The 19,048-nt window shown below is 50.4% G+C and overlaps 1 protein-coding gene across 8 annotated transcripts in view; it reads left to right on the top strand.

The window, feature by feature from the left end:
* Positions 1–19,048, top strand: part of LOC125738236 (SH3 and multiple ankyrin repeat domains protein 3-like) — a 124,723-nt gene that overhangs the window by 80,312 nt on the left and 25,363 nt on the right. For all 8 annotated transcript variants that reach the window (XM_049006993.1, XM_049006992.1, XM_049006996.1 and 5 more), the window contains 2 exons: positions 6,703–6,816; positions 17,785–17,860. In XM_049006993.1, coding sequence (XP_048862950.1) covers positions 6,703–6,816; positions 17,785–17,860 — 190 coding nt within the window. The remainder of the gene's footprint in view (positions 1–6,702; positions 6,817–17,784; positions 17,861–19,048) is intronic.

Raw genomic sequence — 19,048 nt, 5'->3', positions numbered from 1 at the left:
CCCGTCTGTATTTATCGGGAGTTCTATGCAAAGGGATTCCTCTGCTTTTCTGAGGGACTCTCAAGAAGAGGAGTGCTTTAGTGCGGAGGTGCGTCAGATCAGTACGGCTGCAGGCTCCCCACTTCCTGTTTCAGAAGCTCTGTGACAGTGCTCTCTTCGCAAGCAGGAACGCCGTATTATTCATCTGGCAGGTGGTGTAAGCACTGCAGGTGGCTGCGTGAGCTTCAGCATTAATGTGTGTCTGCATGGAAGCAGGCGTGGGCTGACGGTGCCTTCAGGCCCACAGGAGATCCCCTTAAATAATGCAGGCGACACCTGAATATGCGGTTCATGAAACCATTAAATGGCCAGAACTGGGCCACCGGCGTCTGTGTGAGGCTTGTGCAGTGGTCACCCTGTCTGGTTTGGCTTAGGAGCACATTTCTGAGAGGCAGCAGTGATTTCAGAGACGTTGAATGGCGACGGCGGTGAGGTGTGTCCCCAGACGGCCCTCGTGACCCTCCCTTCCCCCATAGCCCCCATGGTCTCTCCTGGGGGGTTTAATGAAATGCGAGCCGCTATAGGCCAGTGGTTCTCAAACTCGGTCCTCGGGACCCACTGCCCTGCCTGTTTTCCTGCTATCCCTGCCCCACACACAAGTCCCAGCTGCCTTTCAGCTTCTGACTGACTGATCACACCGGATCCAGGTAATCAGCAGTGTGTAGGGCAGGGATAGCTGGAAAACAGGTATGGCAGTGGGGCCCGAGGACCGAGTTTGAGAAGCACTGCTTTAGCTGTTGGTTAGCTCTGTCCCACTCTGCACTCGCCCTGTCATCCCAACTACAGAGGCCACTGCCCGTCACTTGCTCCCCACCAGAGGCAGCGTGGGGGGGGGGGGGGGGGGATGAATCCCTCTTTCCCCCAGTTTTCTGGTGTCTTCCTCCATTTCCTCCAAGGTTGTGAAATGTCGAAGCAGCTTGTTTTCGCTGTTTTGATGAGCCCCGAGGGCAGAGTTCCAGCTTCTGATGCTGCTGCTTATGCTGCTGAAGCGCTCCCTGCTCCATCAGCGTCGTTACACAGACTACCTCAAGGGCAGGAGTCTGAGGTAAGAGTCTGTCAGACTCTGTCAGAAAGGCTCTGCCATTGTGAGCCTGCTGTCAGCTGCCGTAGCAATGCGCCCGTAACAGATGTAAGTTTCTGAGCAATCGTTTTCTATAATAGAGTTCTGGATCAAAGCTCAAAGCAGGGGAGAGATAACACAGGGGATCGCTTCTGAGATCGCTTCATGTGAGGTGTGAACAACTGCAGACCTTCTGTGGTTCTGGACTGATAAACAAGTCTCCAACTATGACTTGGATGTCAGAGGAGTGCTCGGGGGAAATGGGACAGCTTCACGGCTAATTTTGGAAGCTCTTTAAAGGGTTTTTTAGCAATATTCTAAACTACGGAAGAGATTCGTGTCAGATTATGTGCGTCCTGGGAAAGGTACGTGGCTCAGCATGTTTGGCCTCTGTGCCCATGATCAGAAGACCACCAGGTCCAATCTCTGTCGGGCCCTTCAGGAAAGTTCTTAAGCCCCTCAAACCGGTCTGGGATGCCAGTTAAATGGCTGACCTGGTACTCAGACCCCGAGCTTCAAACTCCCCGCTGTATGTGTGTGTGTGTGTGTGTGTGTTTCTAATAGGGTAAGTGGAATCCAGAGCAGACTATTGTGCCACACCTTCTGATAAAATGTAGAAAGGGGGTATTTAAGAAAAGACTAACCAAGGCAGCTGGAGAGATGTGTGACTGTCAATGATCTTAACAGCAGCGCAGAGCACCAGCATTTGAACAGCTGCGATAGAGACAGGTTTATCAACCGTGTAAGGCAGAGCGATGAGTGTTTTGCTGACGACGACACGAAGCAGCTGCATGATGGGAGGTGGGGTGGAGGTTCGACCTTCACCCCCCCCCACCCTGAACACGATAATCGGAAGGCTGACAGGAGCAGCACACGGGAAATAATGGATCCCCGCCAGCCAGAACTCTGAGCTAATCATACTGGAAGCAACACAACAAGTTAGACCACAGAGAGCTGGTACAGAAACGTCTGCCGCTACAGAGGCTGCATGATGGAGAGCAGCTCTGACCAGCTGATTCTTATCATTCCCTGTTACATATGGAAACGTCACCGGCTTTCATTAATAGCCAGCTTCAGCATCAGTTTGGTCTGCTGCAGTGTGAATAGCCAGCTTCAGGATCAGTTTGGTTTGCTGATGTGTTAATAGCCAGCTTCAGCATCAGTTTGGTCTGTTGCAGTGTGAATAGCCAGCTTCATGATCAGTTTGGTCTGCTGATGTGTTAATAGCCAGCTTCAGGATCAATTTGTTCTGCTGATGTGTTAATAGCCAGCTTCAGGATCCGTTTGGTCTCCTGCAGTGTTAATAGCCAGCTTCAGCGTCAGTTTGGTCTGCTGCAGTGTTAATAGCCAGCTTCAGGATCAGTTTGGTCTGCTGATGTGTTAATAGCCAGCTTCAGCGTCAGTTTGGTCTGCTGCAGTGTGAATAGTCAGTTTCAGTATCTGTTTGGTCTGCTGCAGTATTAATAGCCAGCTTCAGGATCAGTTTGGTCTGCTGATGTGTTAATAGCCAGTTTCAGCATCAGTTTGGTCTGCTGATGTGTTAATAGCCAGCTTCAGCGTCAGTTTGGTCTGCTGCAGTGTTAATAGCCAGCTTCAGGATCAGTTTGGTCTGCTGATGTGTTAATAGCCAGTTTCAGCGTCAGTTTGGTGTGCTGCAGTGTGAATAGCCAGCTTCAGGATCAGTTTGGTCTGCTGATGTGTTAATGGCAAGCTTCAGCGTCAGTTTGGTGTGCTGCAGTGTGAATAGCCAGCTTCAGGACCAGTTTTGTTTGCTGATGTGTTAATAGCCAGCTTCAGCGTCAGTTTGGTCTGTTGCAGTGTGAATAGCCAACTTCAGCGTCAGTTTGTTCTGCTGATGTGTTAATAGCCAGCTTCAGCGTCAGTTTGGTCTGCTGCAGTGTTAATAGCCAGCTTCAGGATCAGTTTGGTCTGCTGCAGTGTTAATAGCCAGCTTCAGGATCAGTTTGGTCTGCTGCAGTGTTTATAGCCAGCTTCAGGATCAGTTTGGTCTGCTGATGTGTTAATAGCCAGCTTCAGCGTCACTTTGGTCTGCTGCAGTGTGAATAGCCAGCTTCAGGATCAGTTTGGTCTGCTGATGTGTTAATAGCCAGCTTCAGCGTCAGTTTGGTCTGCTGATGTGTTAATAGCCAGCTTCAGGATCAGTTTGGTCTGTTGCAGTGTTAATAGCCAGCTTCAGGATCAGTTTGGTCTGTTGCAGTGTTAATAGCCAGCTTCAGCGTCAGTTTGGTCTGCTGCAGTGTTAATAGCCAGCTTCAGGATCAGTTTGGTCTGCTGCAGTGTTAATAGCCAGCTTCAGCGTCAGTTTGGTCTGCTGCAGTGTGAATAGCCAGCTTTAGCGTCAGTTTGGTCTGCTACAGTGTGAATAGTCAGTTTCAGTGTCAGTTTGGTCTGTTGCAGTGTGAATAGCCAGCTTCAGGATCAGTTTGGTCTGCTGAGGTGTTAATCACCAGCTTCAGGATGTGTGCTGTGTGGATAATTAAGTGACATAAATGCATGCTCATCTGGTACTATATTCATTGCAGATGAAATGGTGCACACAGTAATTAATATATCCTCCATCTGCGTCTGACTCACTACATGCAGGAGGTTCAGCCACGTGTTTAGACGGTACCCATATTTTGCAGAGTTTCCTTACTGCTCCACATGGCTCTATCTGCATTAGCCCTGTGGAGCTGTCCATGGTATGGAAGCATGATCAGTGTGTTACTCTCTCGGGAGTTATAAAGCGATCGCATGCTGTACCTTTAAAATAAATTTGTATGTTGTAAGCTATGCTGGGAGTCTGCTGGCCTGTATCTGTTCGGTGTTCAGGTCTGTCCTGGGACCTGTGGGCGGCTCTACATCATCATGCCTTCATTGAGACCCGGCGCTCTCTGCTTCTGCCCATACTCATGGTTCTTGGTAACCATGACAACGGCGGCGGATGCTGGTACCCGTATAGTTAGAACAGGGTTTTTTTCTTTATTCCTCCGCATGCTGGTGTGTCTTTTCTCCATGCTGCCATGTGGTGTTTCCTTACACAGCAGCCTTGGTCTCCAGCCTGCCCGCCTGGTCAGCACTATGACCCTTAATGCTCCTGGCTTGGAGGTAGCTGGTGTACGCTGCTGCTTTTGAGCCTGTACAGAGCAGACATTAACCACCAGCATCCCGACAATGCTGAACTACCTGAAAGCCAGCAGTTACAGCCCTTTGCCTGCTCTGTTGGGGAGGGGGTTGCTGGACCCCCTCTGGGGGACGGTGCCTACACACTTTAACTGCTTATTAGGGATTAGGCTTGGCCTGATTGATAAAGAGTCCCGGGGGTCCAGCAGGGTCAGTGACAGTGGATGGAAGCCATGTTGTGGGTGACTGGTGACTTCGGCCTTAGGAAGGGGTCCCAGACATGGCACTGGCTGCTGGTGACAGGTTCAGCCCTGGCTCTCCTCCTTTCTCTCTAGGCTGATCTCTCTGTCTCTCTCTCTCACTCTCTGTACTGTCTTCTCTCTGTCTCTGCCTGTCTGTCTCTCTCTCTCTGTACTGTCTTCTCTCTGTCTCTGCCTGTCTGTCTCTCTCTCTCTGTACTGTCTTCTCTCTGTCTCTGCCTGTCTGTCTCTCTCTCTCTGTACTGTCTTCTCTCTGTCTCTGCCTGTCTGTCTCTCTCTCTCTGTACTGTCTTCTCTCTGTCTCTGCCTGTCTGTCTCTCTCTCTCTGTACTGTCTTCTCTCTGTCTCTGCCTGTCTGTCTCTCTCTCTCTGTACTGTCTTCTCTCTATCTCTGCCTGTCTGTCTGTCTCTCTCTGTACTGTCTTCTCTCTGTCTCTGCCTGTCTGTCTCTCTCTCTCTGTACTGTCTTCTCTCTATCTCTGCCTGTCTGTCTGTCTCTCTCTGTACTGTCTTCTCTCTGTCTCTGCCTGTCTGTCTCTCTCTCTCTGTACTGTCTTCTCTCTGTCTCTGCCTGTCTGTCTCTCTCTCTCTGTACTGTCTTCTCTCTGTCTCTGCCTGTCTGTCTCTCTCTCTCTGTACTGTCTTCTCTCTGTCTCTGCCTGTCTGTCTCTCTCTCTCTGTACTGTCTTCTCTCTGTCTCTGCCTGTCTGTCTCTCTCTCTCTGTACTGTCTTCTCTCTATCTCTGCCTGTCTGTCTGTCTCTCTCTGTACTGTCTTCTCTCTGTCTCTGCCTGTCTGTCTCTCTCTCTCTGTACTGTCTTCTCTCTATCTCTGCCTGTCTGTCTGTCTCTCTCTGTACTGTCTTCTCTCTGTCTCTGCCTGTCTGTCTCTCTCTCTCTGTACTGTCTTCTCTCTGTCTCTGCCTGTCTGTCTCTCTCTCTCTGTACTGTCTTCTCTCTGTCTCTGCCTGTCTGTCTCTCTCTCTCTGTACTGTCTTCTCTCTGTCTCTGCCTGTCTGTCTCTCTCTCTCTGTACTGTCTTCTCTCTGTCTCTGCCTGTCTGTCTCTCTCTCTCTGTACTGTCTTCTCTCTGTCTCTGCCTGTCTGTCTCTCTCTCTCTGTACTGTCTTCTCTCTATCTCTGCCTGTCTGTCTGTCTCTCTCTGTACTGTCTTCTCTCTGTCTCTGCCTGTCTGTCTCTCTCTCTCTGTACTGTCTTCTCTCTATCTCTGCCTGTCTGTCTGTCTCTCTCTGTACTGTCTTCTCTCTGTCTCTGCCTGTCTGTCTCTCTATCTCTTTACTGTCTTCTCTCTTTCTCTGTCTGTCTGTCTCTGTCTCTCTCTGTGCTATCCTCTACTTCTGTCTGTCTGTCTCTCTTTATTACTCTCCACACAGTCCTCCTTCCTGTTTTATCCTAAGATTTCTTATAACCTCACAATTTGGTCTGGTACCCCTGGCACCAAGTGGACATGACAAACCTCCAAATGTCCACAATGCCCAGGAAACCCCAAGGGCCCAAATGTCCCCCGTATGCTATAGGGGCTGTGGCCTGGATGATGATTTAATTCCTGAATGCTCAAGCCGAAAACTCTTCCTCTGTTGCTACTGTAGGAGACTGACAGGAAATAAGAAACAAGATATGCCTGGTCTGATTGCTCACTTTGACTGTTGTATGACTGTCTGAGGAATATGTTCAGTCCACATTCGCTGTCTACAAATACCCATCAGCCCATGTGCCCTGCGAGTCCACATGGGGCCCGACGTTACTCTGAAATCTGATGTGAACAGATAAGTGGGCACATTTTAAGCAGATAATGGAACACCTTCCAGCAGATAAGTGTGCCGCTTTTAAATGTCTTCAAACTGCTGATGGCTTTCATTCAGCTCACTCCTTTCATCAACCCTTTTTCATGTGCCCACTTAGCACCGATTTCTGTGAATGTGTCGCCTGTTTGTTTGTGTGTCACAAGTGTGTTTGTCGCAGTGTGTTGAACAGAAACCTAACCGTTATGTTAGGGCCCAGTTACTCAATCACGTGGACAACAATGAATTTCACTAGTGGCTAGTTGTGTTCTCTCTCTCCCTGTCTCCCCCCCCCCCCCCAAGACCACGCCACTTGTGTTTGTTCACTTGGTGCTCACTTGGTTCTCATTTGGTGCTCAATTGGTGTTCACTTGGTGCTCACTTGGTGCTCACTAACCCTCTGTGTCTGTCTCCCTCAGTGCTGAGCATCGGCGAAGGGGGATTCTGGGAAGGCTCCGTGAAGGGACGCACTGGCTGGTTCCCCGCAGAATGTGTGGAGGAGGTGCAGATGCGGCAGTATGACCCTCGCTTGGGTAAGAGCCCTCAGTTTCCTTCATATCAGCGTGAGGTGGCCTGGTACACATCTCCTGAAGATGCCCCATTCAAGGCTGCTTGGCCCATTAGTGTCTCAGTAAAACTAAATCATCCCCTTGAAATGCATCGTGGGATTTTCCTCCTGTTAAGGTGCAGAGAAATGTGACATGTACTTTAGTGTGTCTGTAAGAGTGTGTCTGCATGTGTCTGAGAGTGTGTGTATGTGTATGTATGTGTCTGTGAGAGAGTCTGTGTGTGTTTGTCAGAGAGTCTGATTGTCTGTGCATGTTTCTGTGAGAGAATGTCTACATTTGTATGTCTGTAAGAGTGTGTCTGCATGTGTCTGAGAGTGTGTGTGTGTGTGTCTGTGAGTGAGTGTCTATGAATGCATGTGTCTGTGAGAGAGTCTGATTGTGTGCACGAGAACTTTCCATAGGCTGAATGGAACATATTCACTTGCTCCCTGTCCTCAGGGCTGTGAACACCAGGATGATTCATGGGAAAACACAGCCTAGTGTGTCTATATGTGGCGTGAAGGGTTTAGAGGGTCAACCCCCTGTGTTTGGGATCGGAGGATTGCCTATTTGATTTCTATGGTCTTTTGGGCTTTTGAGCATGGCCCTTAACCCCCCCCCCGCAAAGAAATAGGTCCAGGGGTGCTGGATAAATGACTGACCCTGCACTCAGACCCCAAGCTTCACTCTCACCCCTACATGTGTGTGTCTGCATTAAAACAGAGAGCATGATAGGATATGTGATACTCTAACACTCTCCAATGTAACTGTACCTGTACAGATGGCACCTGAAGCTTCACTGCCTTTCACATAGTGTTGGCCGGGTGGAGCTGGAGACCTGTAGCTCCCTCTGCTTTGCTCAGATTGCTTCATTGCCTTCCTGCTGTGACTGGCTTCCTGTTGCTGTTTCCCTCCATTTATCTGTCCCAAAAAGGCCTAGGATTTTTGAACAGTAATTGTTGCTGAGCTTCCCTGCAGGTAGTGTAATAGTTTAATCACCATAAGTGATGGAGCGCGATTGTGTATTCGGGTCCCATCACCCTGTAGGGCGTACAGACACACTCATGGTAACTTAAAGGGGCAGCTCTTCAGAGCCAGGGACTCACTGGCATGTTCACTACTATTAAACAGATGATGGACAAAAGTATTGGGAAGCACCTATTAATCACTGAATTCGGGGCTTTTATTCAGACCCATTGCCACAGGTGTAGAAAATCAAGCACTTAGCCATGTAGTCAAGTTCAGGCGAGCGCTGAATGCAAGTGCTGTGTAAAGCACGCCACCACTGGACACTGGTGCAATTTGAAAGTGTTCTATGGGGTGACAAATCACGCTTCTCTGTCTGGCAGTCTGATGGACGAGTCTGGGTTTGGCAGATGCCAGGAGAACGTTACCTGCCTGACTGCATTGTGCCAACTGTAAAGTTTGGTGGAGGAGGGATAATGGTATGGGGTTGTTTTTCAGGTGTGGGGCTCGGCCCCCTTAGCTCCAGGGAAGGGAACTCTTAATGCCTCAACATACCAAGATGTTGTAGACATTTCCATGCCCCCAGCTTTGTGGGAACAGAGCATGACTATGGGCACAAAGCAAGGTCCATAAAAACATAGATAGTCTTACAAATGCTCTTCTGAATGAATGGGCAAAATTTCCCTGAGATGCGGAAGAGTGTCAGCTGTTATAGCTATCAATGGGGGGACCAACCCCATATTGATGCCAATGGATTTAGAATGGGGTGTCATTAAAGTTCCTGTAGGTGTAATGTCCAGGTGTCCCAATACTTTTGTCCATACAGTGTGTGCTCCTCATGAAGGTAAACCTATGAGACTGTTGTGAACTTTGAGGCACAAATTACCAAAGTCCAAGAAGACTTTTAGCTGAGAATCCACAGAGTGTCCAGAGAGGGACTCTGTCCATCCTCACTCTCATTCAGATTCATTTTTCTGACGTTCTTATCTCAAACAACTTACAATAGAGGGAAAGGGTTTCAATTTATCTCTGTTCCCTGGGATATGAGCCCATAACTTCTGCATTGTTAGCACAGTTGAGCTTCAGGGGAATTATTCATTCACAAAAGATCAGCATAGTCGCAGAGTCTCAGGTTCGAGGCCCCAGAGAGGAAGGATTAGGCATTCAAGTGACAGGAGAGAGGAAACAACCTGGGAGGAAGCAGACTTGCAGGGAAGCCTGGACTCCTCTGGGCGGCTGCAGGCACCTAAATTAAAGCGAGGCGAATCCAGGCAGATGGTGGAACAGCACTGGGGGGCAGATAGGGACTGGTGAAGCAGCCAGGGGAGCCGATGAGGTGGCATTAGACAGGTGGCAGGCAGAGGGGGTACCCCCGAAGGGGAACGGGGATAAGCAGGGATGGGACAGACACATGACTATGGAAGACCGGAGGGCGAGGATCATAAAGAGTGAGACAGGGCCCAATCACGCCCCCTGCTTGCTGAGCTGTCAGCCCAGAGTATATGTGGCTGCTGGGATGGGCGTTCTGAGAGCCCTGCAATGAGGCAGGGGCTTCCAGTGGGCAGTGATGTTGATGAGGGTCTATGCTATTGGCAAAATGTCAGCGTGACCCTCCCCTGCCCTGTCCCCACCACTCTATTCACCTCTACTGTGTGCTGCTGGGACCTGATCCTGTTTATTGGACTCTGATAATGCTGTGATTAAATGGATAAGGTCGTCCCTGTAGTAACTAGCGGTCCAAAGGTCCATAGCTGTCAGTTCAAAGCCCCCTCTAACCTTTCTGAAAACATTACTTTCACCGCTACCCGTAACTACCCATAACCTACAGCTATCATTAACATTACAACCAGGTACTATAGCACTACCCTTACCATTATTAAACAAACCATTAACACTACTGGGAAGAGCCTTTACCAGGTCTATAAGTAGCAGGTCTGACATGGTGCCCTCGCCACGTGCTTCTTGGTACAGGGAAAGTGTTAGGGAGAGATTGGTGCCCTCCCAGTTTGTCATGGATAAATGTCCAAAGTGTCGGCCTGGGGATGGAATAGCTGGTCTTGTGAGATTTAAGAAGGAGCCGACTGTGACCTCATTCTAAAGAATGACTCTGTCCTTTTTCAGGGACACAGTGTCTCATAAAGCCAGTTAGAAGGCTCCTGTACCCCGGTGTATGCCTCTCTCTGGTCAGCGGTCTGTACCCCGGTGTATGCCTCTCTCTGGTCAGCGGTCTGTACCCCGGTGTATGCCTCTCTCTGGTCAGCAGCCTATACCCTGGTGTATGCCTCTCTCTGGTCAGCAGCCTGTACCCCGGTGTATGCCTCTCTCTGGTCAGCGGCCTGTACCCCGGTGTATGTCTCCCTCTGGTCAGCAGCCTGTATCCCCATGTATGCCTCCCTCTGGTCAGCGGCCTGTACCCTGGTGTATGCCTCTCTCTGGTCAGCAGCCTGTACCCCGGTGTATGCCTCTCTCTGGTCAGCGGCCTGTACCCCGGTGTATGTCTCCCTCTGGTCAGCAGCCTGTATCCCCATGTATGCCTCCCTCTGGTCAGCGGCCTGTACCCCGGTGTATGCCTCTCTCTGGTCAGCGGCCTGTACCCCGGTATATGCCTCTGTCTGGTCAGCGGCCTGTACCCCGGTGTATGCCTCTCTCTGGTCAGCGGCCTGTACCCCGGTATATGCCTCTTTCTGGTCAGCGGCCTGTACCCCGGTGTATGCCTCCCTCTGGTCAGCGGCCTGTACCCCAGTGTATGCCTCTCTCTGGTCAGCAGCCTGTACCCCGGTGTATGCCTCCCTCTGGTCAGCAGCCTGTACCCCGGTGTATACCTCCCTCAGTTCAGCAGTCCAGCTTCTGTTAGATGAAGGCCACAGTTTGCTGCTTGAATACAGCAGTAGAATGAGGGGGCACTGTCAGACAGATGGCAGGACATTTCACTTGCATTGCAAACCTTCTCGCCTAAAGTGCTGTAAGACGCATAAAGGTGGTGGCCTAGGTTCACTGCCAAATTTAATAAGTTTTGGAGGGTACAAAATAGCACACCTCAGTAAATCATTAAATTTTTATATCACCCTCCCCCCCCCACCCTGTGAGTCACCGTTACAGAAATGTAGAATTTTCCATTTCTGAAATGGGTTTTTGTATCCAGCTGTGTTTTGGAATTGGAATGGTGTCTAATCTGATGTTGTTCTCATGCAGCTTTTAAGAGCGGTGACAGCATGGCCCAGTTGGGCCTCCATAGAGTGTGGTCTCAGTCAGGCCCACCAACGAGTATCCGCTGGTGTGACAGCATGGCCCAGTTGGGCCTCCATAGAGTGTGGTCTCAGTCAGGCCCACCAAAGAGTATCCGCTGGTGTGACCCAGTTGGGCCTCCATGGAGTGTGGTCTCAGTCAGACCCACCAAAGAGTATCCGCTGGTGTGACCCAGTTGGCCAGCATACAGCATGGTCTTGGTCAGGCCCACCGAAGAGCGTCCTCCGGTTCTGCTGGATGGGGGCTTGCTCAGGGACCCAATGGTGATGTCATTCTGTGTACCCTAGTTTGAGCTGATGACCTTTTGATAGCATCCTAATCCAATGAGTCACACAGCGCCCCCTGGGTATGCAGTAGTCGGGATAGAGGGGCTGGTTAACATTACCTGCATCACTGATGTTGCTATGTGACGACTGTCTGATCTTGTTACAATCGGAGTCATTTCCAAAGACTTAAAGACTGCTGCTCCATAACGGTACCATTCCAGCCCAATAGCAGAATCATGGCCTTTCTTGTGACAGAGGTGTATGCTGATGTATCGGCATACATGCATCGCAACATTCGGCATGTGTAATTACTGAACTGTACTCTGCGTATAAAGGCAAGATTGTGGTAATTATCCTGGAAGATGTTACACTTCTCTGGGAAATGATTTTCTTTTATGAAAAAGTACAGCCAGTTGGCATCCAGCTGTGTCCATCTGGAGCAGAGTTCACTGGTTGTGGATGTAATGAGTCCTTGTCACCATGGAGACCCTTAGCACATAACATAAAGCTTCCTTACTCCAGTCCTCTGAGTCGGTACGACTTGGTGTCACCAGCTGAAGCCGTCATGCATGATAACCCGGAGAATACCGGCCCTTCCTCTGCAGGAGGGTCCCATGCCTGTGCACCCGTGTTTCTAAGGGCGACAAACCCTCCTGGCAGTCCCAGCATGAGTGGCCCTGCCTCATCTTTGCGTTCCCCCTGCCGAGCACTTTGGTTTCTCTTAGCAAAGTCCGTATATAGTGATTAAAACTGAGCCTGAAAGCTAAGGAAAGAGCTGGATGGGTTCGCAAGGCGAGCTCCACTGTGTGGGACAGGGATTGGAGCAGTCCCAGGCCAGGGACAGCGAGGCTGGCTCCCTCTGTGTCAGACGGGCCAGGGACCAGGACCTCTGCAGCTGGGCCACACCTTGATCTGAACTTCCACTTCACCTTACCATGGAAACGCTTCTTGGCTACACTGTAGAGAAGAGCCCAGTGATCAGGCTGACATTTACAAACCAAGACGTGTCCAGATGTCTCCCGCTGGATGAATTCTTAATTCGCTGAGGGTGCGATTGGCTGCCCTCAGATAAACCTCCTCCCCCCCCCCCCCGCCCATGCTCTTCATTACCAGACTTCCATGTGAAAGTGACCAAACACACACAGTTACAAAGTGCGTCACATCTCCGCTATGGGGCTGCAGTCCTTCAGTCCCCAGGTAGCCTCAGTAATCTCCTTACTGCTCAGTGCCGGTCAGTAACAAACAACGGATGCATTTCCTGTCTGTTAAATATTTGTGCTCACTCACCAAATCTGGCCGAGGTGACAGAGCTTCTGTTAATAATAAATGTGGATGGTGGTTTAGCAAAGAGACAATGTTTAAACCAACAAAGCCTCACCCCCCCCCCCCCCACAGACAGAGACAGGCTGACTTTGAAGTTTGGCTCAATGTAATGTTTCCATTCTGAAACCTCAGTGCATCTCACCTACTACCATCACATTTACCTTCAACAGACGCTTTTATCAAAGGTGACATACAGTTGAGAAAGCTTGGTTAGATAGTCCTAGAGCTATCGTGGGTTAAGGGCCTTGCTCAAGGATCCATTGGTGATTTGAACCAGCAACCTAATGATGACAAGCACAGCATCCTAACCTGCTGAGCTGCACGGCACTGCCTGCAACTTTCAGCCCCTTGTTTTTTCACATTCGTTTCCTTTGCCATGACGTGCCAAAAATCGTGCAGGTGGTGTTGTCCTTGTAGGAGTGTCTTACTGGTCATTGCTGGTCACTGGCTGCTGGTGTGGCTTCTAGCAGCAGAGCTGTGGGTCACAGCATCGGCCTCTGGTATGGGGGTGTCACAGGCCCTCCTTCTAAACCATAAGGCAAGGTCTGACGTCATACTCGTATCAGCTTGACATCAAGTTTGAGCTTGACGTCAAATTTGTATCAAGTTTGAGCTTCGCCACCGGCTGCTGAGTTTGAGTAACATGACATCTGTCAGGGCTAGCAGTGCTGCTGGAGACTGCGGAGCAGGTCCAAACCCTTCTGATGCTCCATGGCAGGTTGAGAGCCCACCTGGCCGTGTGTGGCGTGACGAGCCGCAGGTTTCTGACATGGCTGGATGAAGCCCTTGGGTGTAGAGGAGCCTTAATTGGGGCTGAGAGGGTAATAAAGACTGAAAGGCCTGGTGCCAGTGTGTAGCTATGCTGGCTGTCATGACCCCCTAATCACATGACCGGACACAGAACAGTGAGCCCAGATCAGCTTCTTGTTGCACACTGCAGTTTAAACCGGACTGTAGAATCTCTCTGAAAGGCATCAGCTCTGATCTCTGCCCATCTCATTACTCACCTTATAAAGGTTACAGTAATTATTTCAAATTAAAACTTTGATTATAAATGATTTGTAAACACGAACTTCATCACAGCTTTAGTGCTTGTTCGGGAACATGATGGGAATCCCTGTTTATCTTCAGAAAGGCAGTCAGCTGTTTGTTCCTCTTTGGGAGCAGCTTCTGATCAAAGCTCTTGGAGTGACACCACTCTTCATGTTTTGGACTTGAAAGGCTTTTGCATCCAATCTGAAATTCAAATTTCCGTAACTTCATAAGAAATCACGCTGCTGGTTTGGCGGGAAGTCGGGAGGCTGTATATGTAAATGTACAAAAGTGCAATGCTGTCCTGAATGCAGGTGGCGCTCTGCACACAGCTCCTGTCATAGCAAAGGCCGTGTGACACAACCCTGGCATATTTTTTCCCATTCTAACATTCTAGAATTTACCTGCAAAGATGTATTTGCTGCAGGGACCCAAACCTGTAGATTTTTTTTAACTACGTTGTTCCCCAGGCCTCAAAAAGCAGGTGAAACAGAACCTCTTACGACCGATAGAGAGTTTAGCATAGCTAATCTGGGAGGCCGTCGACGAAAAGCGACATCATGCCTTCACCTCTGATGGCGTTTGACACTATCATGCAAACAGGTGGGTCGTGTTTCTCTCCTGGAAGTAATTTTGGTTCAGCAGAAATGTGGACCATCTGGGGGCCCCCGAGGACGGGTTTGAGAAACACTGATATAATAAAGGCAGCCCTGCCTTCGCCCCTCGGCCCCTCGAGGTCAGACATGCCGACCGCGCGTGCACGGCACGCCGGGGTGAATAATGGACCCCGAGGACCGGACCCGGCCGTCCGTCTGGCGTGGATGTATTATTCTGAAAATGGCTCAGAAGTTTCACAGTGTTGACCTACTTGCAGACTGTGGAAATGCGGGATGCTGGGCGTCTGTATTATAAGGGAGTCTGTGTCTGGGGCTGGTTTGTATTTGGGGGTGGGGGTGGTCTTGAATCCTTGAGCAGGGACCTTTTCATACTGGGGGGGCCTGCATCAATGGCTAACCCTGCAGTCAGACCTCTGGCTTCTCTCTCACCTCTACATGTGTGCCTCATAGGGTGCCCCATGATGGGATATGTGACAGCTCGCATATGCTAATGTGCCCATATTCGTGCTCATGCAAATGGCTGAAGAAGCTTGGTTTCATTTTCAATGCACATGCATGAAGCCAAAAGGTGCCCAGATGGTCACAGCATGTTTGTTGGTGTTTGTTTGAGGTCCAGGAGGGGAAGTGTTAAAACGAGGAGAGGGCGCGCGCACCCAGACCTTTACAGCAAAGGAATTATGGGAAGCTTCAGGGACGAATCGGTGTGAGCTCAGGATGCAGCCAGACGCAGCGTTGGATTGCCACGATCCGTCCTGCCGCCTGAAATAGCTGCCTTCTAAAGCTACCTTCCGTATCAGGAGGACAACAGGAAATCACGCTGGCGTTTCCACTCAGAGGGAACACAGGTAGTCTCAGATCTTCCTATGTGAGTCGGAAGGTGTCTTAAAGAGCGCGGGCACCAAATGCGCAGCTAATTTGAGGTATGGATTTGATGAGGCCGCAGGATTAGCAGTCAGCGACGTCTCACTCCCAAACCCTCAGCAGTTTGCACGTAACATGATCCCCAGCAAGCTGTGAGTTCCGGTGTCTCGAGAGATCTGACCCGTCTTCAGATGTGACCTGCGATCTCTTGGGTGTCCCTTAAGGAGCCCCTCCCTTCAACCAGTGTGACGCTCCGCTCCGTGCTGAGCATCTACTGAGGGTAGTATCCTCCACAGCTTGGTTTGTGTGCAGCTGAATCCTTAGAGGAGGGGCTCCTGTCCTGTTGGGTGTACACCACACGCTTCTGTCTCACGCAGGGATCATTCAGAATTAAGCTCTATTCCGGATTGTTCATCCCGCCAGCCTTCTGTTAATTTAATTCAGTGTTATTTTATTTACCGCCATTGGCCACTGAGTGCACTCTGATATTTACCATCACGGGCTTGAAGATCCAGGAAGGATCACAGGAGCCTCCTTGTGAGCGTGTCCGACATGGAGTTAGAGACCATTGGAGCAGCTGAGAAAGGCAGGGAGAATGTCTTGGTGGAGGGGGCTTAACTTTTAACCTCCACCCACAGCTTCACACCTGACGTCTCTGCCCCTTTGCCATGCAGTAGTAGGTCAGAGTGGCTTTTTTATTCACAGCTTCCCCTGAAAGATCAACTGAACGTAAGCAGGTTTCCTCTGCATGTATGAGACTTGGGCAGACACACACGTTCCGGTGACGGATCCCACTTCGGATCCCAGGTTATCTTTGCAGTGGCCTCCCGGATCGGATGCGGGCTGCATCCGGGATGCTGGGAGATGATGGATGGTGTGCATTACTTTGAGCTCCAACACACCCTGTAGGCGGAAGACGGGGGACCAGGCGGATGCGAGCCAGCAGCCGCTGGGCTGCTGCCTCCAGCACGAAGTGTGGGACTTGGCTGTATGTGGACGCCCCTGTGCTCAGGCCGTGTTCAGATACTTGCAGTCAGCATCTTCTCTCCACATCTGCAGCATCCCGATTAATTAAGCAGGCCCTTAAAGATGCATTATGCAAATGAACAACTTAACCTTGAGAAGGATGGGGGGAGCTTGAAGGACAGGATTGGAAAGGAGGATGCAGAAGACAAGATGAGACGAGGATGGTTCTCATCCAGGAACAGGCCGTACACTGTGTCATTCCTTCCTGCAGAGTGAGTGTCTGTACTGTATGCATCCAGACTTTGCTCCTCACTGAAGTGTGGGTGATTCCAGGGACGGAACTGAGAGCAGAGGCTTGGTGTGAGAGTCACCATGCATTTGTCAGTGGACCTGGGACAGAGCACCTGATGTAGGGGTAAAATCCATGCATAAGACCACCAGGCTCATTAGAGTGCTAAGTGGGGGGGGGGGGTCTCCTCTCCTCTCTTAGCCCCCAGCACCCCAGTGTACTTTGCTGGACTCTCACCTCTACCTCTACATATGTGTGTCTGCATTAAAGAGAATTGCATGATGGGATATGCACCAGCTAACATATTCCTATGTAGCTGCACCTGTACTTGTATAAATAGCAAATAAAGCTTAATCTCTCTACATTTTTCATCTTCAGAAGTCATTTCGCAAAACGTTTAAGGGCAAAGTCGCTGCTGCCTTCTTCTGGAGTCGTGTGCCCTCTAGCCATGTGCAGAAGGGAAGTCAGACAGTGAATCAGTGCCTATTAATATGGTGTCAAACGCTGAGGGTCAACAGGAAGCCTGAGAGGCAGCACAGGGCTGTGACGGAGGTGGGGGTTGTCACTTTCCGGGTCTCGACCGTGGACCATTGAAGGACACCATCGCGGCTGGGATGGTGCTGCTGGAAGCCACGATTTGGGCCTGCTTTATTCTGTGCCTTTAGCTGAAGTCATTTATGTGCCTTGACTGAATCTCTGTTTAAATTTGCCATTGTGGGAATTTTACGAGGCTGCAGTAGAAGAGTAAGAGAGAGTAAGTAAGGCTGACCCAGTCCCTCCCACTCGCAGGCCTTTCTGTTATTTTCCTGTTTGTATCTTTGTAATTGGTTCTTGAAGCCTGCAGTCATCTTCATATGCTGATTACACCATAATGTATTACCTGTCTAAACCCAAGGCCCTCCGCCCCACATGCTCATTGGAGCTCAGCCTTGCTGAGATGTTTGACGGTCAATACTGGGGAAGCGTTGATGCGTCTTTGTGTGTGAGTAATCTGTGCTTCTCTTAATTGAGGATGGCCATTGATTAATGGATTGCGTCACATTAATCAGTTGACAGGGCCTGGCATCACTAGGTGCTGCTGTATGTTTGTTGTGGGAAGACAGCAGTACAGCATCATTTGGATCCTGTTCTGGTTCTGTTGGTATCATTCAGGGGGAGAACGCTGGGTTCACAGTCACCTGTAACTTTTCATGAAGGCCTCTGTAGGCAACAAAAAACTACACGTCGAAAAAAACACTATAGAGGGAGCCATGCCTGCTCTTGGAGACTATGTTTGGCTAGGGCTGAGGGGCCCTTGGGGGCCCCCTTATGCTTTGTTCCTTTGTCTGTGTGTGTGTCTCTCTCTCTCCTGTGCTAACTTGTGCTCTTCTCTCCCGCCGTGCTCCAGAGACACGGGAGGACCGGACCAAACGCCTCTTCAGACACTATACCGTGGGCTCCTACGACACCTTCACCTCCTACAGGTATGCTGCCCTGCTCCCACACTGCTCTGCACAGTTCCTGCACAATGCTGTCCATGTTCTTCTGTCGGACTGCTAACTGAAATTGGCAAAATGTTTTCTGATTTGATGCTTTTGTCTGTGATGGACCTTAAAAATCCACTACGCCCATCTGAAACCTTGGCGCGGGCGGGTGCCGTTGGCGATGCACGTGTGCGTGTTTGTGCGCACGTGTGCTGTGCTGTGCCCTGATTGGTCCAGTGTTCATGGGATGGCACTCTGCCCATGACCTTCCACACGATAGCGGCGTTTGTTTGTCCTGCGATGGGCTCAGGCAGCTCAGGCAGCCTGTTTGCTTTGCTCACCCGCTGTGTCTGTTTATTGTGAGTGCCACGCAGCCAAAGCTGGGTGTGAGGCCCAGGCCATGATGGCGAGGGGGACGGAGGCAGTGACCCTGCTGTTTCTTCACGAGCTGTAGGGTTTAGCATAAACACCTCCTGCCCTCTGACTCTGGGCCATGGATGTGCTCCAGTATGGGCCTGCATAGGACTACAGCTCATTTGAACCCCACGGTTTAGTACCAGGGCGACATGGCACTTGTGGTGTATATCTGCCATCTAGTGGTGGAAGATGGGGTTGCATGCAGAGAGGCAAGGACTCCATGCTACTTGAGGGGTGGGCTTCACAGACTCTCTGCCCATTGACTAGGAAGACTTCAGTTCTGAGTCTCAGAGCCCTTTTTCATTGGACACTTTGTCAACTATCCCCGAGTTTAATCTGATTGCCCATCAGTGTCACAGAGACATGTCTCATTAGCTGTGGTCTGGACAAACTTTTGGTCGCACACCTACATCTGGACCCATGCTTGCTGGGATGTCTTCTAACCTGGCCTCTTCTGCATGAGTCTGTAGGGTCTGGTATTTGGTGTGATAGCCTGCTGAGGTGAGGAGCCGCTGTATTGCGCTCATTTTATTTCTCAGGAACTGCGGCTTTCTTGCAGCCTTTCCAGCTGTCTTCCGTCACCGCTCACCCAGCTGGGGGATGCGTCAGCAGCTCTCAGCTGAGCTGGGGAACCGCAGGGGAGTGATTTGGGTCAGGCCCTCACCACTGGAGGCCATCTCTGAGCTGCTTTGGGCCAATAAAATGAGGGGTACGTTTGTGCACATCTCCTCCGGTTTAATCTCCGGAAGCTCAGTGCCATCATGGCTTCCT

The sequence above is a fragment of the Brienomyrus brachyistius genome, chromosome 3 (genome assembly GCF_023856365.1).
Source record: "Brienomyrus brachyistius isolate T26 chromosome 3, BBRACH_0.4, whole genome shotgun sequence".
NCBI classification, from domain to species: domain Eukaryota; kingdom Metazoa; phylum Chordata; class Actinopteri; order Osteoglossiformes; family Mormyridae; genus Brienomyrus; species Brienomyrus brachyistius.
The sequence above is the reverse complement of the archived record's forward strand: the minus strand, read 5'-3'. Positions and strand labels throughout refer to the sequence as shown.